Source organism: Anolis sagrei, chromosome 4, assembly GCF_037176765.1.
Source record: "Anolis sagrei isolate rAnoSag1 chromosome 4, rAnoSag1.mat, whole genome shotgun sequence".
Taxonomy (NCBI): Eukaryota; Metazoa; Chordata; class Lepidosauria; order Squamata; family Dactyloidae; genus Anolis; species Anolis sagrei.
In genome coordinates this window covers 60,834,966-60,862,081 of record NC_090024.1, presented here as the reverse complement: position 1 = coordinate 60,862,081, position 27,116 = coordinate 60,834,966, and the positions used below count along the sequence as shown (strand labels likewise).

The following is a 27,116-nucleotide window of genomic DNA, read 5'->3' as shown; positions in this document are numbered from 1 at the left end:
GGAATGCTGGACCACTCCAACAACTGTCATGTCAGACTACACAGAGAAGCCACTGAAATCCACAAGCATGTGGGCAATTTCAACAGAAAGGAGGAAACCATGAAAATAAACAAAATATGGCTACCAGTATTAAACAAAACTCCAAAATCAGGACAGTAAATAAAGAACCACACTCAAAAAAACAGAGGAATTCCAGACAAGAATCTATCAGGGTCAGCAAAATACCTCCCAACAAAGGATTCCCCCAGACAGGAAGCAGCCAGGCTTTGAAACTGCAAGGCCGTTCAATGCTAATCTTTTGCGAAATTCACACTTGCCTGAAGCAGAGAAAAGTTCTTTTTCCCATCCTGACATCATTCCACAGATATATAATCCTCACTTGAAAAACTACAACTTCCAGGATTCCTTAGCACTGAGCCATAGCAGTTAAAAGTGCATTAATTCTGCAGTGTAGATGCACACTTTGATGAGAATGGACAGGCTGCAAAATGTTTCCTTCCTATCTTTTTTCTCCTTCACGTTGGTTTAGACAGGATCAGGCTATTGTTATCCAAGAATGCAATACACTGCCCCTAGCGGCAAAACGGTGAAGTGAAAGCGCGGAGAGAGAGTCATGTGACTTCGCCTCTCTATGCCCCGCCCATGCTGAGACAGAGGCCCCGCCCTTTCGAACTCGCTCTCCCCCTTGTTTCCTTCTTCTCTTGTGAGCAATGCAGGCATGGACGAGGCGGAGCGTTGGCGCGGGGTTATGACGTCAGCAGACCTCGCCGTGTTTCTGTCAGGAGCGGCAACCATGTCTCCCTCGCCGCCGCTGCTCTTCAGCTTGCCTGAGGCTCGGCTGCGTTTCATGGTGAGCGGCTTGTGAGGTGTTGTTACTTCGGAGAGGAAGGCAGAAGCCGTTTATATTCCTCCCTTCGTTGCTTCCCAGCCTTTCCCACGCCTTCTCTTTGGGACTTCAACTCCCAGAAGCCCCAGCTAGCTTGGCCCAGAGTCGGGAATCCTGGGAGTTGAAGTCCAAAACTTCTGGAAGACCAAACCTTTCGAAAATACTGTTTTAACTTTGTCTGTTTTCCTCCCTTGGGCTCTTATTAGATTTGGATATGTGCCTCTTTTGTTTTGTTCCATATGTCCACTGCCTTTCAAACATCACACACAAACAAATCTTTGCTGTGTTAGGCCCAGCTTACTCTAGGCCAGGCATGGGCCAACTTGGGCCCTCCAGGTGTTTTGGACTTCAACTCTCACCATTCCTAACAGCCTCATGCCCTTTCCTTTTCCCCCTCAGCCGCTTAAGCGGCTGAGGGGGAAAAGGAAGGGGCCTGAGGCTGTTAGGTATGCTGGGAGTTGAAGTCCAAAACACCTGGAGGGCCCAAGTTGGCCCATACCTGCTCAATGGTATGCTATTTTTAATGTTTAATTATTGCTTTATTACAGATTTGATTTGGGGCCTAATTTAGGCTGCAGCATTCATAGTGTGTATTTTAGATGTGTTCATATATAATATACTAGCTGTCCCCTGCCAGGCGTTGCTGTGGCCCAGTCTGGTGATCTGGAAAATAAAGTAATGGTTTCTAATCTGTGTAATTTCTTTATGCTTGTGGGTAAACAGTATTTCTTGTTGTTTCTTTGTCAGTGTTGATGTAGAGATTGTCTGGTTTGCCTACCCTGGAATATGCAACATATAATTGCCCTTCTTTAGAGTTCCCTTTCAAATCTATGAGACTCTATCTCTCTGTGTGTGAATCATATCTATCTATCTATCTATCTATATATATATATCTATGGCTGGATGGCTCTTTGTCAGGAGGGCTTTGATTACATTTTCTTGCCCTGGTGAAGGGAGTTGGACTGGATGGCCTTGAGTATTTTCTGTTGGTTATGTGAGTTCTGTGTGGGAAGTTTGCCCCAATTATGCCGTTGGTGGGTTTCAGAACGGTCTTTGATTGTAGGTGAACTATAAATCCCAGTAACTACAACTCCCAAATGGCAAGGTCTATTTTCCCCAAACTCCATCTGTGTTAATATTTGGGCATATGGAATATTTGTGCCAAGTTTGGTCCAGATCCATCACTGTTTGAGTCCACAGTGCTCTCTGGATGTAGGTGAACTACAACTCCCAAACTCAAGGTCAATGCCCACCAAACCCTTCTAGTGTTTTCTATTGGTCATGGGAGTCCTGTATGCCACGTTTGATTCAATGCCATAATTGGTGGAGTCCAGAATGCTCTTTGATTGTAGGTGAACTATAAATCCCAGCAACTACAACTCCCAAATGACAAAACCAAAAATGTTTGAGTGAAGGACATACATTGGGTTGTTAGGTGTATGCTGTCCAAATTTGGTGTCAATTGGTCCACTGGTTTTTGAGTTCTGTTAATCCAACAAACGAACATGACATTTTTGTTTATATAGATGTGCCTTGTCTGGCTAATTTTTCCACCCTCGTCTTCAAAGTAACAGAAATCGGGCCAAACCCCAAAGTGTGCTTTGGAAAGATTTACTCCTATTGATTCCAGTGGGAATTTATTTATTTATTATTTATACCCTGATTTATCTCCCCTGAAGGGGACTCAAAGCAGTTTAACATACAAGTATTAGCATAACCATTTAAAATATACAGACATTAAGGAGTCTCCGGTGGCTCAATGATTTAAACCCCTGAGCTGCTGAATTTGCTTATCGAAAGGTTGCCGGTTCGAATCCGGGAAACGGGATTACCTCCTGCTGTTAGCCTTAGCTTCTGCCAACCTAGCAGTTTGAAAACATGCAAATGTGAGTAGATAAATAAGTGCCGCTCCGGCGGAAAGGTAACGGTGCTCCATGAAGTCATGCCAGTCACATGACCTTGGAGATGTCTCGTACAATGCCAGCTCTTCAGCTTAGAAATGGAGATGAGCACCAAGCCCCAGAGTAGGATGCGACTGGACTTAATATCGGGGTAAACCTTAACCTTTACCTTACTTATCGAAGTAAGGTAAAGGTTATATTTATACATAGGAATAAATATAAACAGTATTCAAAAATTCTCAATTAAAAACCATTAAAACAAAGTTAAAAACCACAGCAACACCCTGAATTGATCTTAAACACAGCCATCTTTAAGAGGCTGCCTGAATGAAAGGTTTTAGCCTGCCGAGGGAAGGACAGCAGGGAGCTTAATTAAGCAAGCTTAATGTGCACAAGCCTAATGTATATCTGGTTCAACTAATTTTGGCTTAAGTTAGGTAGAAGACTTTTTCAGCCCTCTAAACATAGACTGGCTGTAACTCCAAGTAACTATCAGTAGTCCTAGCTAGTAGGAAGGGATTGTGGCAGATGCAGTTCAGGAACATCTTGAATCAATATAACTTCCTTTCTCATTTAGACTGTTTTATGCTATGTAGAATTGTCATGTATCCATTAATGTAGGATTTCCTTAACGTGCCCAAAGAGTGCCTAGATTTTCAGTGCATTGTTTGAGAGTGTTATTTATTTATCAAGACAACATATGTTTAAACAGATTATTTTGGAGGAAAACTGAATTTAATTTGATGCATTGCTAAGTGAATATAGGAGTATAAGCCTTTCAGACACATGGCATTACTCAAAGACACTTGGTGCATCAGTGCCAGAGTAAAGCAGGTCTGGATCATGTGTATGCCTGAGAGTGACATCTGTTCCATCTTCTGTCATAAAAGAAAGTTGACATGTAAATATTTTGTGTATATTTTAGGAGACATTTCTTAAAATTTGCACATACTAATAAAAAAATAATATCTCTGCCAACAACTAAAAAGCTGTTTCTTTTTCATTCATTTATATTTTCAGAACTCTACACAAGATGCTCTCAAGAGCAAAAACATTAAACCTTTACTCAATGCTTTCAGTCAGATACCTGGAAGGTAACACATTTCAGTTTGCTTTTTATTGCATAATTACTCCAAAAGTTTATTAATGTGGATATCTTTGACAAAACAGTCTTATGATTTTGTCTATTTGTAGTGAAAATGAAAAAAAGTTTACCTTGGATCAAGCTTTCAGAGTTGCCGTAGAAGAAGAAATTGTGAGTTCTTACTATAAAATCTATACAAATCTATACATTTTTCTGTTGTTGATTTAAATGGCTTAATTTAAATAAGGATACAGCAATTATGAATTTTATGGTAAGTAAAATGTGAATAATATCCTTTATTATGCATCAGGAATAATATTACTGTTAAGGGAAGTCACTAAGTTCGTTAAACCACAAATCATTTTAAAGCAAGTTGTCTCTATTTAAAAAAAAGGCACCACAGCTTTATTAGTGTGGTAGAAGTAGACTCTGTGTTAACCAGCATCTCTTAGGATTGGTGAGTGCCAGATAAATGTAGTTTGTGATTGTTTGAGAGTTACTGATGTAATGAATTGGGTAACTTCACATTAGTGAACACAGTAGGCCCACCATATTAGCAGGGGTTTGGTTCTCAGACCTCACACAGATATGAAAAAAAAACACATATGATCATATTCCTTATTATTAAATTACTGAAATATGAACATGCACATTTCAATGTGTCTACATTCATGTTGCTGCCATTTAGTTAAGTGAGGTGTTTTGATCTGGTTAGCTCACTGTATAGACATTTAATCCATTAAAATAAGTATGACTTCAATGTTTCACAAACTGTTGTTAAATTAAGTCATATATTTTAATAATATTTTATTTATATACAACTTACACACAGCCTTCAATTACTTTTCTATAGATAAATAAATCTCCCTGTGAAAATGTCTTGGCCATCATCTCCCTTGTTATTAATGGGGTCACAGAAGGTGAGTAATCTTTTGAAATATCCTATTTTCCTCAGTTCCACTTGACAGCCTCAGAATAAAGCTGGGCAAAACACATTGTAATTATTTTGGAAAGGTATATTGAGTTATGCTTATTCTTTGTGTTGCCAGTGGATGATTTCTCGTTTTTCTCTACAATAATAGATTTATTATTTAAGGTCAGTAGATTTGGCCATGCTATTTAGCTTATTCCCTTTATATACGTACATCCAATGAAGAAGACTCTCCTTAGAATCTGTAGAGTCATTGGGTAAGTATTACAGTAAAAAGGTAGCTCATGCTATAAGAGTAGAAGTCTTTTCTAAAATGTCTGTTTCTAAAATGTAAATTACAAAAATATTCTGTTCCTTGAAGGTATATGTACAGCATCAACTCCTTTTGTACTCCTTGGAGATGTCCTGGATTGCCTTCCTTTGGACCAATGTGACAAAATTTTCACCTTCGTGGAAAAAAATGTAACCACATGGAAATCAGTAAGTGATATTATTTTAAGATTCCACTTTTAGTTGTACAAGTTATTTCAGAAAGGATAATGTTTTAAAGAAATACCATTATTTGTCTGTTGTTCCAGAGTGACTTAAATAATAAAAATTGGGTTGCTCTGGATGGCCGTCTGTCAGGGGTGCTTTGAATGTGATTTTCCTGCTTCTTGGAAGGGGGTTAGACTGGATGACCCTCGAGGTGTCTTACAACTCCATAATTCTATGAGTCTAACTGTTTTTGGTATTCTGTCCTTGAAATGAATGGATGCATTCCTTCCTTGATGTCAGGAGGGTGGGGAAGTTATATCTGCATATGATGTTCAGTACTATATCTGATATTTAGAATCATTGCCTTCTGTGTTCAGGGAAGAAGAGCAGTATGGCACTGGTGTCAGATGAAAACATTACGGTGTTTCTAGCTGGCATTAAAAATTCTCGGTAGCTATACAAACAATAGTTTTCAAAACAACTCCATGAAAGATACTAAAGGTTTTTAAAAATAACGAACAAAACATAACTAGCTTGCACATATACATTATGGTTTCTTTAATCTTCTGAGAAGTAGTAAGAAACCACATATTTTGTAATAAACAGTGAAAAACATTATTTAAAATGAAACAGCCACTCACACTCAGTTTTAAGGACCAGGAAAATAGCTTATTTGAATATAAATTTTAAAGTCAGTATTTTTCTTGAGGTATTTATTTATTATTTATTTGCCATATTTATACCCTGCCTTTCTCTATTCCAGCAGGGGGACTCAAGGCAGCTTACAATGGCTCATACACAGTGCCTCAAAACAACAAATTCACCTAAAATAGTTTAAAATTATAACATATTAGGCATGATTACAATACCTTCAAAGTTAAAAACACACCATCCAGAGTTCAAGGTCTAAGGCCTTTCCAAGGTCAAATTGCACATAATTCTATATTCGAAATGCTGCATTACTCTAAAATTTTCGAAAAGTATGATTGTCTTGCTGTCAGTAGCATCTCTTGCAGAAAATAGTTCTGACATCAGTTGTTCATCTCTTAATTAATTCCAAGTAGACTATTGTGATGCTGTCTATGTGAGCATGACTGGAACAGATTGGGAATTCCACTTGGACCAGAAAAATGACAGTCATGTCTCTTTTTCAGTCATAGTTCAAGAATCAGAACATATGACTCATTATTGCGTGCTTGTTTCTGGGTGCAATTTTAAAAATTATTTTAATCTTTTAACTGTCTGTCAAAATATAAAACTACCTGCATTTTGAAGACTGCCTTGTAGTGTCGAAGGCCTTGTAGATTTGGAATTACCAGTTGGATTTAGGGCTTCAAAATTAATACAAGCTCAAGTCAATTTATTTCTAGTGTCAATTAAACCAACAATGTAACTATAGAAAATTTATTTATCCCTCTTGATTGGTGTTTTTCTTTTCAGAACACATTTTACTCAGCAGGAAAGAATTATTTGCTGAGAATGTGCAATGGTGAGTATATTTTTTCTGCAGCTAACACTGCTTTTATAAAAAATGATTTATCTCAAACTATACTTAATTAAATTGTCATAGTCCATATTCCAATTCAGCATAAAACAGCAGTGATTTATGTGATGCTTATTGTGATATTAGCATGTCAGTTTGAACAAAAATAAATGTTGTGTCTGTCTCTAGAGGTGTGTGATAGGATTGTGCCTCCAGTGAAAAATATGCTTCACTTCTTAGAGATTCTTCGTGATATTTTTGTGTGTCCTTTTATATCAGCATTTGTTATAAGAGAAATTGAATAATTGCCTTTTGACAACTCTGATGTTGAGGTTACATTTATTCTCATCAAACAGACCCCCGTTCCCATCGCAATAGAATGACAAATAGAATGGTACCTTGTCTTTTAAAGTTTTCCTATTTCCTAGTAAGTAAGTTTAGCATTGCAGGTCTAATCACATGGGTGGGGGGAGTTTTTGGAAAGAAAAAAAAAGAAACTATTAAGATTTGAAGAAATAGATTGATAGAACTACAGAATATATTTTATCATTTTTTCCATGATCGCAATTACTGCATGTAAAAATTAATCATCAGTTAATAAACGTGTTCTTTTATATCTGTTTTAGATCTTTTAAGAAGGTTATCTAAATCCCAAAATACAGTGTTTTGTGGAAGGATCCAACTATTCCTAGCTAGATTATTCCCACTTTCAGAAAAATCAGGTGAGATTCAATCCTGTTTCAAGGCGTAATGAACAATATAAAGGAAAGGCTGAAGTGAAGTTTGTCGCATATATTGCCAATTCAATTGTATTCTAATTTTACAATGGTTTTAAGTATCATATCGTCACATAATAGTTGCCACTGCATATAAGTCATGCCCTCATTTTTGGAGTGCCAGAATTGGTAAATCTGATATTTCTTGCATAATAGTCGCACTCAGCTGTCCATGTACTGGCTCCCATTGCAGCTATGAGGTTTCCCTCAACTAACAGCAGAGGGAAGCCTGTAGTGCAAAAACATTTCACCATGTAATAGTTGTCACCACGTAATCTGGCTAAAAGTATGACTATTATGTGGTGAAATACAATTTAAAGTGCTGGTTATAACGTATACATCCATGTATAGCTTAGATCTTGGGTAGCTGGCAAGTCTTATCTCTGTATATCGGCTTCCCTGGCCTCAGAGAAAGACCAGGGAAGTATTTTGGGGTGTAGTTAGTAGTTGCTCCCAGATCCTTGAACTCCTTTCATATGAGTGTCTAGAATAGCTCCGTCCTTGATAGCCATTTGACAGCAAGCAGAACATTTTTATTCTGACAGACTTCTAAGGACCAAATGTTTTAAGAGGAAGAACTTTTTATAGAGTGTTCTACAGATTTTAATTGTATTGTTTTAAAACTACACATTACTTTTAATTGTATGCTTTACATTGTTTTTAGTAGCATAATTGTTTTTATGGCAGGCCTACCTGGTTGATTTTAAGTTGTGAATTTTAATCTGCATTTTATTATTTATTTATTTACAGTATTTATATGGGTTCTTTCTCACCCCTGGGTGGGGGGGGGACTCAGTTGCTTTTAACTTGTATTTTAACTTGTATCTTTTTGCATGTCTTTTAATAGTGTTTTACCTCTTGTTTTTATTATTTGTATCTCGCCTCGAGCCACAGGGAGAGGCGGGCAATAAATTCTTCATTATTATTATTATTACTACTATTATTATTACATTTTAATGTAAATTCTGTACATTTCTACTATAACATCTTTGTTTTTATTTTTAAGCCACCTTTAGACCTAGTTTTGGGGAACAGAACATTTAAATAACAAGAGCAATCCTAATATTGCTTTACATATTATTGGCATATGCAGTTAACAGTTGTCATCTCAGAATATATGTAGTGCATGTCGATATATAGCGGTTTTACGTGTGTCTTCTTTTCCTACAGGGCTGAACTTGCAAAGCCAATTTAATCTGGAAAATATAACTGTTTTCAATACTGTTGAACAAGAAAGCACCCTTGGACAGAAGGTTATTGTTGTATTTTATTTATTTATTTACTTCATTTATATGCCATTTTCTTATCCTGGCCGGGGGGTGGTCTCAAAACATTTTCTAATATATTCATTGCAAAATTTAATGCCTAACATAAAAAACCTAGCATAAAAGCAACAGTAACATACAACTACAAATTAAATTATTAAACCATATTAAACAAAAAAACCGTAAACAACATTTAGACATTTAAAACATGGAATTGAAACATATTCATATAAACATTAAAAACACATAATCCAGAAACTGTAGTCCAAGGCCTTTCCAAATTTCAATTGCACATAATCCTGTTAGTTTCTTGCAGTGCTTGTTGCCCGAAGGCTTGGTCCCACATCTCTGTCTTTTTATTCTCTGTTATGTATATACACATTCAGTGGGCACTATGATACTGTGGGGAAAGTTGTATAGCTGTAACTCTGCAGAAAGAGTTGAAATATATTTTTAAAAAATCCTGAATTTTTCATTAGGGGAGCAGCTCTAACAACAGTTGGAAGCTGGTTGAAGATCTTAGAAAGTGATATAAATGCATTGGATATCTGCTGCTTTAGGTTCACCTTGTGATGTTCTTTGAGAGGCATAGACAAAACCAGAATATAGTACAGAAGGGAAAGGTGAAGAAATTGCTGCTTCCACCTCTCTCCTGCAGATTATTATTCCATCAGTGGGTACTCCCCCCACAAATGAACAACAGGATTTGTAACCATTTTTTAATAATACTGTATTTCACTGATTCTAAGTAACACTTTTTCCAATTTTAAGAGCTTCAAAAACAGGATGCATCTTACAGTTGATGGCACTTTAGACTCTCAGATTTTGGGGGTTTTTTTTAATTGGCTTACCTCTGACAGAGGAGGAAGGGCCCCAGCCCCAACCTTCCAACCCCCATTATTTTGTTCTCAACTGGATAGCTGTTTGCTGGTCTAGCAGAACTAAGCATTACTTCCTACTTCTCTTGTCTCCCCAACGGCCCATAGAGCTAGAAAAAAGAGTCATGCCAACAAAATGACTTCCAGGTTGAAACAAAAACAAGGTATTATGCAGAGGAAATTCTTTAAAATATTTAAAGAAATTCTTTTTTTAAAATGAAGCTTTAACAAAAGAGAGTTGGGGTAACATTCAGTGATGCTTTAGATTCAGTGAAATGCAGGAATTCTTAACTTGCTGTGTGCCTCTAAAATGTTTCCAGCTTGCGGCAGTCCTAAGACTAACGTATAACAGGGTTTTCATGGCAAAATTTATTCAGGGCCCTTCCAAACAGCCATATAACCCAGAATATCAAAGTAGAAAATTCCACAGTACTCTTTGAACTAGGTTATCTGAATCCATACTGCCATATATTCCAGTTGAAATCAGATAATCTGGGATTTTATTTGGTTGTGTGGAATGGGCCTCCAAAAAACTTTGTTTTTACCTTTCTCTAAGGCTGAGAGTATAACTTGCCCAAGGTCTGTGGGTTTCCATAGCCAAGATGTGGTCTCCAGAATTGTTCAGTGCTGAAAGCACTACATCACGCTGATCTATAGAGTAAAAGGCTATTTGATTTCAGTGGTGTTTGTTTTCCAAACTGCAAATAATTCATGTGGCTTGAAATATTTTGATGTTAACTATAATGTGCATTTCACAGTAAACATAATAATAATGCAACTGTTTCTTCAGTGTTGATATACATTCTAGGAATATAAATGTGTGTGTGTGTGCGTGCACGCGCGCACACACACAGTGGGGGAGAGAGAAAGTGAGTGACATTGAGAAACTGAGGGGAAGAAATCTTAACTGCCCTCTTTTCCTGCAGCATGTAGAGGACAGAGAAGAAGGAATGGAAGTAGAAGAAGGGGAAATGGGAGATGATGAAGCCCCTACTAGTAGGTATGTTAATCAACAACAAAACTTTATTTATATACCGCTCTATCTCCTGCCACATCAGCACTTTTAATCTTGTACCCATTACTCTGACCTGGCCCAGTTTTATAGTGTCTCGATGTATTGTTTATTGTTGTTGTTTCTTCTGCTTAACTGTTTTTAATTTGCTTTAGGTATTGTATTGTTGTATTATGTTTTGAGACCTTGGCCTATGTAAGCCGCATTGAGTCCTTCGGGAGATGCTAGCGGGGTACAAATAAAGTTATAATAATAATAATAATAATAATAATCATCATCATCATCATCATCATCTCCCTGAGGGGGCTCAGAGCGGTTTCCAAGTAACATCATCAATGCATACAGAGTAAACAAGATAAACATAAAATTAACAAAACAATATAAGCGTAAAATTGTCACAATAACACATATAAAGTCATTTGGTTTTTACAAAATGAAATAAGTACAAAATAATCAGGTGGTTATTGATTCAAAGAATGCTGGTTTTTAATCAATATTTTACCACAATAAAATACTTTTCTTCCTTAACACCTATACAATAAGGAAATACACTATCTGATAGCTGGTGATATAGTTAGTGCGTGAAATTTTGTTGAAATAAATTTGTTAACAGCATGACCTCGAGTTTTGACTTATTATACATACTCATGTGTATATCTAGAAATGTTACAAGGTTGATAAATAAAAAAAATTGGATCCACCGTACCTTAACTCTTACTAAAATAGGAACCACCCCTTTCTCTGAATAGAGTGCCAAAATGTCAAAGCTTAGTTTCTTCTGAGAACATAAAAAAATCATTCACATTTTACTGTTTTCATTACAACATCACTTCTGGTCCCTTTTTGAATACCTGACAGGAAAATGGCATTGGCAGCCAAGGGCAGTTAGCCCTGAGATGGCCCTGGGGCTTTTCTATCTCTGCAAAATGGGTCATATCAAAATGTAACCTCTGCCCTCAATCTATATCTGAAATTTGTTTATACATGAGTATATACAGTATAGTAAACGTTACACAGATGTCCTTCCTACATTTTTGTGACTTTCAGAAAATATGACTAAACCGTAAGGGATTTATTTCTATGTCTAAAGAGCTAAGTGAGAAAAGTAGGTAAATAACTATACATCATTGCAACAGATAAATTCTAATTCCTTCAGATGTACAAACCCTCTCAAAACTTCACTTGATTATGTTTATGATGTTTCTGAGGTGTTACCCTTTCAATTGAACCATTTCACAACTGCTTAAAGGGTTTTATTTAGCAACCTATACTATTTTTTTTTAAAGAGTAGATACTTAAGAAAGATATTTATTATTGAATTGTTGAAGTTGTATCTGTTAGTACTTTAACACTGGAAGCAGAAAAATCACTGTGTGCTGTAGAAGACATCAGCAGTCTTGGACAAATCTTGCCTTATTTCGAAGTTTTGTTCATCTTGGCTGGGAATTTAGCACAGAAAGACCGGATATAAATATAAGTGAAAGAAAAACAAATTTGGCTCCATTAACTGCCAGAAATGTTGTCTTTGTTGTTTTCTTCAGTTCCATTCCGATAGATTACAATCTGTACAGAAAGTTCTGGTCACTTCAAGATTATTTTAGAAATCCTGTGCAATGTTATGAAAAAGTTTCATGGAAAACATTTCTTAAGGTAATGACTCTGATGGGAGGTTTTTTTTTTCCATCTCTGAAGAAATATTGTATTCTATTGCTTAAACTTTCCATATCTAAGAGATGCATTGCCCACAAAAAAGTATTTATGAAACTTTTGATCTGCTCTTTTGCAAGTATATAACACAAATGGAAGTCCTCATACACTTTAATTTATAATGTATAAAAGACCTTGTTGAAAACAAAACCTAAATACAAACAGGTATATGGAGAAGATTGAAACTATGGGTAAACTATAACATTAAGGTGAAATTGTGTGGCAGGTGGGGAATTTTTCATATATAATGCAGCTTAAAGTGGTTAGAAATGGGGTATAAAAAGGCATAAAATAAATATCCAAGTAGGAAAACTGCAACTGCAGAGAATGCCACATTGAAAACAATATGTTCTTAGGCATGAATGCTAAGTTTGAGAGTACACCCAAACTGCAAACCTGAGTCTTCAGGACCAGAGTAGCCCTATCCGATGCTTGTTGTATCCCTTTTCCCTGATTTCCCTTTGGACTTAACAACAGCATCTCTGTCATGTTTTGATTTATTATCATTTGTTTTTCCTCATCAAAACAATTCAGAATTCCAAACACTGGTTTATAACTAAAACAACTTCGTGAGAAATATGAGTTTAGTGTTATCAACATAGGGACAGAATCAAAACCCAAACCTGCAGACAACATCACTAGTTATTGGATGCAACTGCACTGGTCACAAAGCAGAGATCAGAAGGACTTCACAGATCAGCAACCAAGAAGTCAAACAGGACTCCATCGCCACCTTCTGGGCTTGTTCCTCTGGGATAGTGGTCTCAACCTTTGGGTCTCCAGGTGTTTTGGACTTCAGCTCTCACAAGTTCTAACAGCTGGTAAACTGGCTGGGATTTCTGGGAGTTGGAGAAGATTGAAACTATGAGAAGGAGCAGGACCACTGCAGGCCCCATCCCAGGAAGTAGCCCAAAAGGACACCATGGTTGAAACTACTAGGGACATATATGCCACATCTACTTTCTAGCATATTTATTTGTCATTGCTCTCTGTGTCCCATAACCAGGCCTAAAACCAAATTGAAATGGTTCTGGATTATCTATTTCATCCAATAGCCCCTGGAGCTGAGAAATTGTCACACTTTATTGAAAAATTGTATGTTAGTCACTGGGTAACTGTTATGCATTACATAAGGGCATACTGACAGCCCCAATTACCCATTCACCTAGTTCCCATCTAGCCTGTTTATAATGAGTGGGGAGTGGCAAGGGTCTAGCACACATATACTAGTTTCCATGATAACTGACATGTTAGTATAATTATTCTAATTGTGTGAGAAATTATATTGGCATATAATTTTTAAAAATGAAATAAATTTCTAAATTTGGTTTGCCAAGTGCTACTAAAGCACCCAGTACATTGCAAAATAGACTTGAAAAGTATATATTTCATTGTTTACAGTGTGGCATTTACTGCTGTATATATATATAATGTTCTTTAATGGCCATCATGTATGTGTTGCATATCTAAGCTCTGTAACATGAGAGGCAAAATGGGCAATCCAAAAAGTGTGGTAGCATATGACAGCATTTTATACAATTGCAGATAATCTTTGTGGCTTTGGTTTTCCTTTAATTCTGTATTTTTATTTTTTTTCACTTTCTGAAGTATTCTGAAGAGGTGTTGGCTGTTTTTAAAAGCTACAAATTAGATGACACTCAGGCTTCAAGAAAGAAATTAGAGGAACTAAAAACAGGAGGAGAACATGTTTACTTTGCTAAATTCCTCACAAGTGAAAAGGTATTGTGCAAAAGTGGCTTTGGTGCTAATATTTTTAAAGCAGTTAATTTCAAGATGTGAGCCTTTACGACCAAATATGATATGAGATTAAGTGTTTAATTGTGTGGTACTTACTTTGAAAGTAGTTGTTATACTCCAGAAACTTCATGTTTGTGGCTACCACAAACCATGTTGAATTGGTTGAGGCTCTGTGAGAGATTCATTGAAAAACTATAGCAAAATGTCCTGCAGGACGTCCCGCAAAAACAAAAGTTTTGCAGTTTAATAAACTTTTTCCATGTTTTATGATAGAACTACTTAGGAAATGACGTTTATAACACAGAAACAAAAATCTTGTTACATAGTGTAATGATTCATGGTAAGCCCAACTTCTCATTTTGACACCCTGTTAAAAAACAACAGCCACAGTGCCCCCCCCCCTGTCACCACCACAAAAAAAACCCACACTTTTTCTACCTTTCAAACTTGTCTAAGTATCCACTTGGTTGAACACAGCTATATAATAAAACTGAAGGAAAGTGGTTATCAGTATAGCTACTTGAAAAAACTCCTCATTTGAGCTGATGGTATAGGAATAAAACCATATATTGTGAACTGCTCCTCCAGTCGTCCAGCAATTATTCCATTATTCCATTTCTGTGCTATAAAAGACAATTGAGTTGTAGAACGTTATATGTGAGCCGTGTTGTGTTGTCAAAGGCTTTCATGGCCGGAATCATTATATGTGAGTTGTTTGGGTTTTTCAACAGTTAATGGATTTACAGTTGAGCGACAGCAACTTCCGCCGCCACATCCTATTGCAGTATTTAATATTATTTCAGTATCTTAAGGGACAAGTGAAATTTAAAAGGTAAGCTAAGAACTAGCCATTAAATAAAATCTTATACCTTGTTCACAAGTGGTTTATTTTAATTTAAAACAGTTGAAATATGACACATTGCAACCCATATTCTTGTTCTGTATCTCTTTGCATTCAGTATTAAAAACTGCCTCCACATGATCTTATGAAAACAAAGGAAATGTATTGCAGAAATTGAACTTCTGGGTTTTTTTTTTATTATACAGTGCTTTCTTCTTTCTAGTAAAATCTTAGATATTGCCAATATTTGTTTATGTTCTTCTCATGATGTTTTTGAACACATGTTTGCATTGGATTTGAAAGCTATCACAGCCCAAGCAAAAATATATATTTTTCTTGGTGTCTTGGTTTTTAGGTCGCTGATTCAGAAAATTGCATTGGATAAACCACATCAGCTCTAGTTTCTTAGATATGGTTATCATGATTTTCTATGGGCAAGCAGATGGCAACTGATAGATGGCATATTTTCTGTAAAACCATTAACTGATGGCATGTATTCAGTATCTCAAAAAGTAGAGCTAATAGGGTGAAAATTGTGCCATTTTTTAGTATCGGGTCAAATATACCCAGAAACAGGGCTAACATTTGAGGCACCAAATGTGTGTTTTCTAGCTTATCCTTTCTTTTTGTGCATATATCCAACCTTTAAAAAGCATTTATCTAATTTTCCCAGTTGAACTGAAAGGGCTTAAAACACTTGACTGGGGTTGGTTAGTACTTCCACTTATTTTCCCAGATAGTTATAGTTAGTCACACTAACTATTTAAAAGGTGTCATTCAAGTACTTAAATAGGTTGGGCTGAATCCAAAATACTGTATTCTGCTTCTCCTATGTAGAAGATTTCTGATTGAGAGAAATAATTCCACTTGTATAAAGGGCAATAAAATAGCTTCCCCCCCCCCCCCCCTCCAATTTGAAAATTTGCTGTTGAAAACTCCAGAATGTGGGGCGAAGGGGTTAACTGGCAACTGCAAGGGAGATAAGAAAATTAATGGGAGCCACTTTCTCCCAGTGTCTGGTATCTGATGTATTCTAAGTAGAACTTCATTTAGGAAACTACCTAAACTTGATGGGAAAATGCTTTAGATTCAAACCAGTGAATTCCATTGTCTAGTTCTTAACTGTCTGTTTCTTTGTTTTAGTTCAAACTACGTTCTCACTGATGAACAATCACTCTGGATTGAAGATACTACCAAACTAGTCTATCAGGTCAGTGGTGCATTACAAATCGGTATATATATTTAGGTAAAGGTAAAGGTTTCCCCTTTCATTAAGTCTAGTTGTGTCTGATTCTGGGGGGTCGTGCTCATTTCCATTTCTAAGCTGAAGAGCCAGTATTGTCCATAGAGACCTCCAAGATCATGTGGCCAGCATGACTACATGGAGCACTGTTACCTTACCGCAGAAGTGGTACCTATTGATCTACTCAGATTTGCATGTTTTTGAACTGCTAGGTTGGCAGAAGCTGGGGCTAACAGTAGGAGCTCACCCCGCTCCCCAGATATGAACCACCAACCTTTCGGTCAGCAAGTTCAGCAGCTCAGCGGTTTAACCTGCTGTGCCACCATGGGGCTTATGCATCACAATTTACAAAATATCTCTCTGCAATGTCTGTGATACTTGTTTTTGCCATAGTCTGCTTATATGGTTCTGTGTAATGTTGTTTTTATGTTGGATTGTCAAATTAAGCTATTGTAATCTATACTGTAAATGAAATAACAGATAAAATTAAAAGCCCAGAAAGTATTATATTATTTACCCTGTTAGGGTTATAGCCAAAATAAAGTTGGTTGGTAACAGACTGTCAAGGTCACTGTTGTTAATCATGTGCTTCTTACAATAAACAGCTTCTTTCAGAAAACCCCCCAGATGGAGAGAGATTTGCAAAAATGGTGGAGGTGAGTCTTCATAAACTAAACTGAATTAAATTTTGTTTATTGGATGATATCAATTCTATACAGTTGTCCAGTTGATCAGCATGTTTTTCAGCAGGTTCACTCCTCTGAAAGAATTAGGGTTGTAGTTTGAAGCGTTTCCCCTCTTTGATCCAGCAAGAGATAGCTTGGCTACAATACAGTCGTAACCTCCAGGTTGAATAATTGTAATTTACTTTATGTGAGGCTACATTTTTAAAAAAAGGATTTCTAAAAAAATATTTTATATAAAATGTTTATTTATATAAAAATATTGCCCTCAAATGAAACAGGGATTGTTGTTACTTTCTTTTAACTATTTGATGTTATCGGGTAATTTTTCTTTTTCTAAAAACATCCCAGTACTAATGCTTCAAATGATAACAATTGTGTGCTTACACATTTTTATCCACTTGCCTTTACAGCACATATTAAACACAGAAGAAAACTGGAATTCATGGAAAAATGAAGGCTGTCCAAGTTTTGTGAAAGAAAGGTAACAAACTAAAAGTTATTTTAATTTTAGAGTTTGGATGAATATTCCATCACAGTCCACATATTCATATGCTATCTGCATAAATCCACTTTGTCCAATAAATGTGTTATGTTATATTGTTTTAAAGTCTTTGTATCCATTTTGGCACCAAATTAGAGCTATGATATATGGAATTCATCTTTGTAAATGTAGATTCCCACTTCTTGCTACTTTTAGAAAAGGTGCTTCAGATTTGAACAAAGTAGTTGTATATAGGTGGTAAATGAATGTTTACATATTTTTAGGTTTCAAATTGTATTGTATTGTTTTATTGTGAGCTGCTTTGAGTCCCTTTTTGGAGAAAAAAGCAGGATACAAATTATTATTATTATTATTATTATTATTATTATTATTTTACTTTTACTTTTACTATTATTATTATTTTAAAAATAATTCAAGTGTAATTTTTTTTTGAAAAAAGTGTGATTTTATATTGAATGTAATGTTTTAAAACGTTTTAAATGTTTAACATGTATTGGTTTAATTTAATGTTACTGGAATTGTATGTGTTTTAAGGCATTGAGTAATTTCCTATATGTAAGCCGCCTTGAGTCCCCATCAGGGTAGAGAAAGGCAGGGTATAAATAGGGTAAATAAATAAATAATCTTGACTTAAATCAGTATACTCACCAGCAGCAGATTATGTGTATTGGTCAAAGTTCTTTCCAAATGCTACACGTGTAACAGTTAAATAAAACCTTAAATCCTCATACTAGTAGATTGCCCCTGTATTGCCTCCTACAAAAATAGAAAATGTGAGCGCTTGTCCGATCAGAAAAAAAAATTACAGCTGTTTTTCTAGCAGTTGCACATCTCTGGTATCACAACAGTGATTTATGGGGCTTACCCTCAAGCCAATGGCAGAGTACAGTGCAAGCCCCCCCCCCCCCTGCCTTTTGTGGGCTTCTGGCCAAGAATATTGTCTCTGAATCAGTTATGTTCCCCATTCTGCATTTTTTCAGTTTCTATCTCTTGAAGATAGGAAAGATATTTGCATCCTTCAGAATTCAGCAAAGAACTTCACTAATTTCTTCTTTGGGCCATTCCTCCTTGTAGACCAGGCGAATCTAAGGCAATCAGACCTTTTGTGCGAAAGAGACCCGCTCCTGAAGACTTCCTGGGAAAAGGACCCAGCAAAAAAATTCTCATGGGGAAGTAAGCCAAACTTTTTTTTTCATGCCTGTCCCTTTCTGTAGATGACTTTTGCTGCTGTGCAGAATGAGCAGTGATAGTGGAACGAGTGCTGGTTAAATGTCAAGATTTTGCTTTAGGAATATTTTATTTCATTGTAGGCATCTCTTGTATATATTTTTTAGTATTTATCTTGGGGCCTTCACATGTTAGGGAGCTTTTCTTTTAGGAAGCACCAGAGCAGTATTATATGGAAAGCTTTATTTCTTTAGGTTAAAATCAGTTCCATTATAGGATAAATTGTGAATAGCAGTTGTCGGTTTTGTTAGGTTTTGTGTCAGGAATGAAAGAAATCTCCCTTTCTCATAACATAGCAGTATTTGTTATTGAGCTAATTAATCTTAGGTGCTAGTGTAATAACTTGTATTTCAAATGTATGACACATCAGAAAATGTACAGATCATACAATCTGATTTGCATTTCTCTTTACAGTGAAGAATTGACTCGGCTCTGGAATTTATGCCCAGATAACATGGAAGCTTGTAAATCTGAGAGCCGGTGAGCATGAGAACAAGAGAGCGGGGGGTGAGGAGTGAGATCATGGTGAATTAGATTGTTGATATTGTGCCAGATATGCACCCTGTTCCCCCAGGCCTTTGAATGGTAACTGTATGGTGCAGGAAGTTTTCAAATCAAGGTTGTCTTGAATTTGGATTTGTACTGTCTTTTAAATAACACATGTCAGGAGCAACTTAAGAAACTTCAAGTCGCGTCTGATGTGAGAGAATTGGCTGTCTGCAATTACATTGCCCAGGGACGCCCATATGTTCTACCATCCTGTGGGAGGCTTATCTCATGTCCCCGCATGAGAAGATAGAGCTGACAGACAGGAACACACCCCGCTCCCTGGATTCAAATTGCCGACCTTTCGGTCATCAGTCCTTCTGGCACATGGGTTTAACCCATTGTGCCACCGGGGGTATTTTTTAATTTTAACTGCTTTTAAAACTGTCTTACATTTTTTTTATTTTTATACTAGACATAATTTTAATCAGTTTTTTAGATGACTTGGGGCTCCATATTGGAATTAAGTACAATGTTAAATAAATTATTAAATCTCCCTCACCTGCTCTGTGGCATGCCGGTCCTGCGTATAAGAGCATAGCTGTGAACAGGGATATCAGACCCTTTTTTGGGAGGATCACATCAACTATTTGGTTGCCTTCAAAGGGCCGTTAAATCCATGGATGTAGAACCAGAGAACTAACTATATATTTATTTTTACAAAGTGGTCGGTACTCTGTACCATGGCTTAAACAGTGCCAGTAGTCTAATTATTCCTCTGTTGGAGGATCTATACCAGGTTCAACTATTAGGAATTGTGGGAGTTAAAGTCCAAAACACCTGGAGGGCCGAAGTTTGCCCATGCCTGATCTATACCTTGGATTCTTGTTTTGGAGTCATAGGAGTATTTATTAACCATGAATCTGTGGCAACTGTGTGTTCTTTGATTTTGGGGTGGGACGTTCCATCACAGGATTTATTTTTCATAACCACGACATTCCTTGCCCTCCTGTGTCCAGTTGTATTTGCCATGGCAACCATTTTAAGGTGGCACCTATGGAACTGTCAAAGTTTCAGATGTGTATGCACTCCCAATAACATTGAGGAATCTTGGATAGTTAAACTTTTAACTTTCCTTTGTTTTCTAGAGAATATATGCCTACGCTGGAAGAGTTCTTTGAAGAGGCTATTGAACAGGCAGATCCTGAAAATATGGTGGATAAAGAATTTAAGTATGTACTGGGGATCCTTTTTTTTGATCCATCTTATGTCTGTTCCATTTTACCCCAAACTATGTATGTTTGTTCCAAACATATAGTTTGCCTTATGTGACACAGCTGTGGAAATAGATGTCTTGTCTTCAGGCTCTCTTTTACTTTATCATTGCAGAGTCGTGAATAATTCTAACTATGGTTGGAGAGCATTAAGGCTCTTGGCACGCAGGAGTCCTCACTTCTTCCAGCCAACCAACCAGCAGTTTAAAAGTTTACCAGAATATCTTGAAAACATGGTCATCAAATTAGCTAAAGAACTACCTGTAAGTAATAGTACTTGGAAAACTTTAATTTCCTCTTTAAATTTCTTTTGTCAAAATAATTTGTTTCCCAAACCTCAGGAATGTCATTCTCTCTCTCTCTCTCTCTGTTTAAAACACACTCTTAATTATGTCAACTCAGAGAATGACAAAGTAAAGCTTGGAAACTAGTCCTTAATGTCTCTAAGTTTTATGATGGTGATGGTGGGGAGGTTGCCTGTGATTTTTCTGTTTCATCAAGGGATCAATAGCATCCAGATCAATTGGAAGTGTCATTTGATTGCTTTGTACTAATATTTCAAATTACCATATTAAGAAAGATAAACTTGAACATGTCCAAAGTAAGGTGAACAAGATGATAAAGGGTCTAGAAACCAAATATATGAAAAATGGTTGAGGGCGCTGGATATGTTTCACCTGGGAGGAAGAAGTCTGAGAGGTGCCACAATATGATAGCTGTCTTCAAATTTCTTTAGGGCTATCACAGATTGACCAGACTTATTTTCTGCTGCTCCAGGCAGATCCAAACTAATGGATTCAGATCACAAAGTTATTGGGATTACATATTAGCAATGATTTCTTGATGATATGAGATGTTCAATAGTAAAGCAGAGCACTTTGGAAGGTGGTAGACTCTCTTTTTTGGGAGTTTTTTTTTTCAACAGAGGATGGGTGTTTTCTGTCAGGCATTCCTAACAGTGTATTTACTCCATCAGCAAGCCTTTGAGCTCAAAAGTCCTAGTGATGATAATAGTCATAATAATAATAACAACAATAATCTTTATTTATACCATGCCACCATCTCCCCAAAGGGACTTGGGGCAGTTCACAAAAGCACTCCAAAGTGCCGCACATAAAATACATAAACATAAAAATTATAACAGCATAAGATTACAAACACAAATAAAATATCACATAAGATATTAAAATTCAAAAAACATGATACCCCTGTGCCTGCAATTCTGTGATGCTAACATACCTACAAAAACTTTTGCCATTTGCATTATTTGTGCAAGGAAATATCCGCAAAGAAGCAACAGACATTTTGAATTTCTAGCTAATTATAGCATATTAAGAAAGTCTTCTTTTTGCATTTTTCTCGTGAGCTGTCTTGAAGGGTATACTTTTGCATTGGGTGTTCATTTGGCATTTGATATTCACCGGTAAAGGAGAATTATATTGACAGTGAAGTTCGAGTGAATTCTGGGTCAGTTTTATTTTTTTGTTTAGAAATTTTCAGTTTTCTGAGTTTCAAAAATGCAATGAACCATTGTTTGTAAAATGTCTTTTGTTACAACTGTAGCTGTTGGTGTTGATTTTTGGATAGGTTTCTGTACTAAAAACAAAACATAATCTTTCTAAAAATCCAAATACGTTTCTAAACTTTTTATTGTACCTTAATATGCTTCGGGGGAATCATCACACAAGAGTCCCTCTTTTGAGCAAAATCATCCAGTGATATTCAGTTCTCTCATTATAGCCTCCTTCTGAAGAAATTAAAACAGGCGAAGAAGATGAGGAAGATAATGATGCTTTGTTAAAGGAAAACAATGAAAGTAAGACTGTATTCTTGGGTTTCTCCCCGTTTCCTTTGCACATGTTGTAAAAGGAGTTTGTGAGCAGACGTTTTTCCCATCAAGCTGGTTGCTCATGTTATGTATTCATAATGAAGAAACACATGGTTTGTTTCTTGGAAAATATTTAATAAAGATTTCATAATCCTACTGTGCTAAAGCTTATTAGAGATCCTGCCATCTTGATTGCATTTCATCTACCATTACTGGATCCATGCTTGCTATGCGTAAACCTTGAAAATATGTCTTTTCTAGCCATTATCTGCTTCTGTCGTAGCTCCTTCTGTTGTAACTCCTTGTTTTTGTTAGCAGTTGTACACACCAGCTAAAATTAACTACATATTCCTGACTTCAGATATCAATATGAGTGTTTTAGTCCAGCTTTCTCTAACGCATTTTAACTCAAGACCATTTCCCACCCAATTCCATCTCCTACTCGATTTGTGAATGATTGTGTATCTGTAATCTTACCATATCTTGATCTTTCCATCCTCATCCTGCTTATTCCTGTTGCTAAAATCATTTGCATGATCCGTCCTACCTCATTTCTCTTGTGAATGCTTCATGTTCAGTTTGCTGTAGCTCATGTGTACTTCATGCAGTGCTATTTATTTTTATTCTATCATAAATGCCTCCACTTATCACCTCTCATATATCTTCAAAACAACATTGATGACAAGTTAGTCTTATTTTACAGTTCCCACTATCCAATCCTGCTTGTGCTAGTTCTGTTCACTTACACTTTCCTGTTTTGGCACTATTTGTCCTCTTTACTACTAATGCAACTTATCTTCTACCTAATTTAGACCTTCACTCCATTACTGCAATTTAATGCTACCTTTAAAAAAATATCAATTTGAGTTTTTTAATGTAGTTTCGTGATACAAATACATTGAGCTTCCCACTGCCTCTCTTATACAGTTTGGCTCTTTTGGTGTCATTTCTTCATCGTTCTTAATATAAAATAAATATTGTGATGAATAAATTGATGTCATGGGAAAGTTAGAAGTCTGAGAATATGGAGTTTTCTTCCATCTCAGTTAGGGATTATTCTTGGCTCGCGAAAATTAACGTACAGTATTTTTCAAAGCATTTGTGTTATCTGGTTTCATATCCATGAACATGGAGTGATCTATTGTTGACATGTTTGCTCACTATTGTGAAGCAGTTCAGTTGTTATAAATAGCATGAAATTGACTCATTTCTTACCTTAACTTGCTTTCTTTCCTTTTGGGATGTCTGAAGGTGACACCTAGACTTTAATGAAAATGCTAGGGAGTAGGGTCATTCCTATCTGCTGGGGTTTGATTGTAGGACCCCCTTTCCTATGGATATCTAAATCTATGGATGATTAAGGCCCGTTATATACAGTAGTATAGTAAAATGGCAAAATCAAGGTTTGGTTTTTGGAGATAGAGATTTTTCACATCATGAATGCAGAATCCGTAGGTACAAAAGACTGACTATACAGTGGTCTCATCCACCATCTATAGGTGGTTTGTAATGGAATAATAAAATGGTATTAACATAACATACATGTTGTATTTGAAATAATGTTTAGGAGTGGTTGGTGTCTTGAGCAGGGAAGTGAATGCTCAAGCCATAAGTAGTGATGGGCTCCCGACCCACCCACAGCTATTGTTTATTCTGTGATTATATTGACTCAGTGTGTAGAATTTAAGAAAGACAATGCTATTTAAAACACCTGCTCACAGTATTAATATTTTATGTTCTGGTAGTGAGCTGGTGACATGATATCTGACAAACAACATATTCAAATTATTAAACTGATAAATTCTGTAGTATATTTGTCATGGGAAATATGATTTCATATTACAGTGCTAGCATTTAAAATATAACCCAAGCACCCAAGATTGGGCGGGGGGGGGGGGGGGCGCTTTGGAAGCTTGAGACTGCATTAGTTTACCAACAGAACTAGATGTGAGTGAAATGTCAGGAGAGAATGCTTCTGGAACATGGCCATACGGTCTGTAAAACTCACAGCAACCCAATGGAACAAGTGTTTCCAAAGGGAGGGAAAAGGCTATCCTAGACCGAAATAGCCTTCCCCTTCACCCCACCCCAAAAAACAAACCACTGAAAAATGACCACACACTCACAAACAGATGATCTGTTGCAAAAATATCCCTAAAACAAAGGGTTTCTCTCTGTCAGGAGACGGGGGGGGGGGGGGGTTCCAGATGTGGTTTTGTGTGTGTCAGGAGTGACTTGAGAAACTGCAAGTCACTTCTGGTGTGAGAGAATTGGCTGTCTGCAGGGACGTTGCCCAGGGGACGCCCTGATGCTTGATGTTTTACCATCCTGTGGGAGGCTTCTCTCATGTCCCTGCATGAGAGGCTGAAGCTGACAGGGGGAGCTCAACCCACTCTCCCCGGATTTGAACCACTGACCTCTCGGTCAGCATTCCTGCCGGCACAAGGGTTTAACCTATTGCGCCACTGGGGGCTCCTTCCAGATGTGGTGTAAATGGGGTTCAAAAATTTGAGCCCTGAGAGACCAGAGAACTGTAAGAACAGCTCACCTCCGATCTACAAGGATGATTATTGAATGATATCTGGGAAATGCTAACCAAGTGTTGTCAGTTTTCAGAAACTATTTTATTGCTGTTAATTTCCGAAAGGCTGTTAACTATCCTTTTGTTCTAATTTTAGGTCCGGATGTTCAACGGGACAAACTTGTAACAGGGGAACAGATAGAGCTGTTTGCTTATAAGCTTGGAGAATACTGGAAAGTTCTGGCTCCATACTTGGAAATGAAAGAGTCCGATATAAGGCAGATCGAATCAGATAGTGAAGATGTGAAGATGAGAGCTAAGCAGCTTCTTGTTACTTGGCAAGATCAAGAGGGAATCCATGCAACTATGGAAAATCTGATTAATGCAGTGAACAAAGCTGGGTTAAATGAACTTGCTGAAAGCCTAACGAATGACAGTGAAAACAATGGATAATTTGGGGCTATTTTTTTAAATAGAACAATGATGGTTATTGTTGCTAAGTGACAATGCCAAACATAGGCCAGTTGAACTTGGTAAACAAACTATATCTTTTAGTAACATTTTCTTGGAAGTTCCCAGAAGAGGACCAATATTCATGACCCAGCAGGAGTTATTCTACTATGACAAGTTGTGACCTTTTTATTTAGGCTGTTTTCAGAATTAATTTAAGGGGAGTGAGAGGTACACTGCTTTTGATGTCGACTCTAACACAAAGTACATATTTGCGAAAATGTATAAGGAAGTATATCACCTTCTGTATTAAAAAATGGACTGTTCAGTCGAATCAGATTAAATTTCTAAACTTTGTTTGACTCCCTGCATCATAAATCATATGCTGCTGTTCACGTGTGGGAGAGTTCCTTACAGCAGATTAGATGTTATAATACTTTTGAGATGAGATGTTTCCTTAAAGAGAATGTGGAGAAAAGTTGTTTATCCCTGTTTTTAATCTTATATAGTTTATGATTGTCAATTTGGTATTTCAAAATAATTTCAATCTTCTTTCTCAAAACAAATGACTGGAGTGGCCCATAACATTTTGTAATATTTGTTTGGAGTTACTGCCAGCTCTCCTTTTTTTGTGAAGGAATGTAACCACCACCACAAATGCAACAGAAGGGGCATTTCTTTTGTGCATGTAATGTACCCATACATGCCAGGTAGATGCTTCTTCTGAGGCATTTAAACAGAGGCTGGATGGCCATCTGTCAGGGATGCTTTGAATGCGATTCTCCTGCTTCTTGGTAGGGGGTTGGACTGGATGGCCCACAAGGTCTCTTCCAATTCCGATTCTAGGCGTCTGAAATACATTGATCTTTTTTACCACTCTTTAACAGTATTGTAAAACGGCCACATTGTAAGTCTGTTCTTTGTGAATTCTTCATCAAAATGTGACTGGTGCCTAAAGGATCCAATTCATTGGAATTAGTTTAGCATTGGTTTTACCTTCAGGGTTGATTCTAAGAAATACTTTGTTCACTCTCCATATACAGCCATTGTTGTTGGTTGTTCATTGGCACAGTAACCAAAATGAGAGTGCAGTTTGTTTTTGCCTAATGTGATATTAGTCATTTGAGAATAGTGGTTCCTACTATAATGGTGTTGCAGCAAAGAATAGTTCTGTCTGTGGCTGTGCAGAGCAGAAATGGGCTCCTAAAAGCTTAGCTGTCACTGCCCCGTTCTGGAAATCTTGTTGAAAGGACAAGTTCTCTTGGACAGAACAGATTGTCTTGTCTTGGATATGTAACAACTCTCATTCAAGGTTGTGACCACATCGGTAAAGCACACCGTTCTTTTAATGGAAAGTCTAATTTTGTAACTGACTCTATGCAATCGTGTATGAAGTATCTGGTTTTTCTTGACAGGTTTCAGTGGTAGTGCTCCCTGGAAAAGGGTAACTTGGGAATTGGGCAGACTTCTCCACCTATAATGTTGACATGAAGTTTCTAAGTGTCGGACTGATGGTGGACTGATGTCGGACTGATGGTGGACTGATGGTGGAACTATTATTTTCACATAATAGTGAAAATCTGTATTTGTGTATGTGGCTGGAGTGTCCACTTACAAACTCCCACCTCCACAACTGCTCAGGAGACACCAAAGGCCTTCCCTCCAATTTATTTATTTTGTGTCAAAAGTATTGCATAAATAAGTATAAAATAGATAAAAATATAGAAAGAGCACAAGTGGCTAAATAATTTTAGACCAAAAACAGGCAACAGCCACCGCATTGTCTGTAGCTTTAAACAGTTCTTCCTCTGCATGAGGCAGGGCATTGTGGACAAGCATACAGATGCAGAGTTGTTTGTTCTGCTCCAGTCACACAAGGTGGAGGATTCTTCTAGGTAGT

General features: G+C 36.9%; 1 protein-coding gene across 1 annotated transcript; it reads left to right on the top strand.

Moving 5' to 3' along the window:
- The first annotated feature begins 707 nt into the window (after nt 1-707).
- Nucleotides 708-25,578, top strand: THOC1 (THO complex subunit 1). Its single transcript, XM_060775145.2, has 21 exons — nt 708-850; nt 3,808-3,881; nt 3,982-4,042; nt 4,725-4,791; nt 5,164-5,282; nt 6,720-6,768; nt 7,389-7,484; nt 8,709-8,791; nt 10,608-10,681; nt 12,235-12,343; nt 14,009-14,140; nt 14,890-14,990; nt 16,143-16,209; nt 16,848-16,898; nt 17,339-17,409; nt 18,505-18,603; nt 19,072-19,137; nt 20,292-20,375; nt 20,533-20,680; nt 22,158-22,233; nt 24,924-25,578. The coding sequence occupies exons 1-21, from the start codon at nt 719-721 to the stop codon at nt 25,217-25,219; spliced, it is 2,055 nt and encodes a 684-aa protein (XP_060631128.2). The 5' UTR covers nt 708-718; the 3' UTR covers nt 25,220-25,578.
- Nucleotides 25,579-27,116: the final 1,538 nt, after the last annotated feature.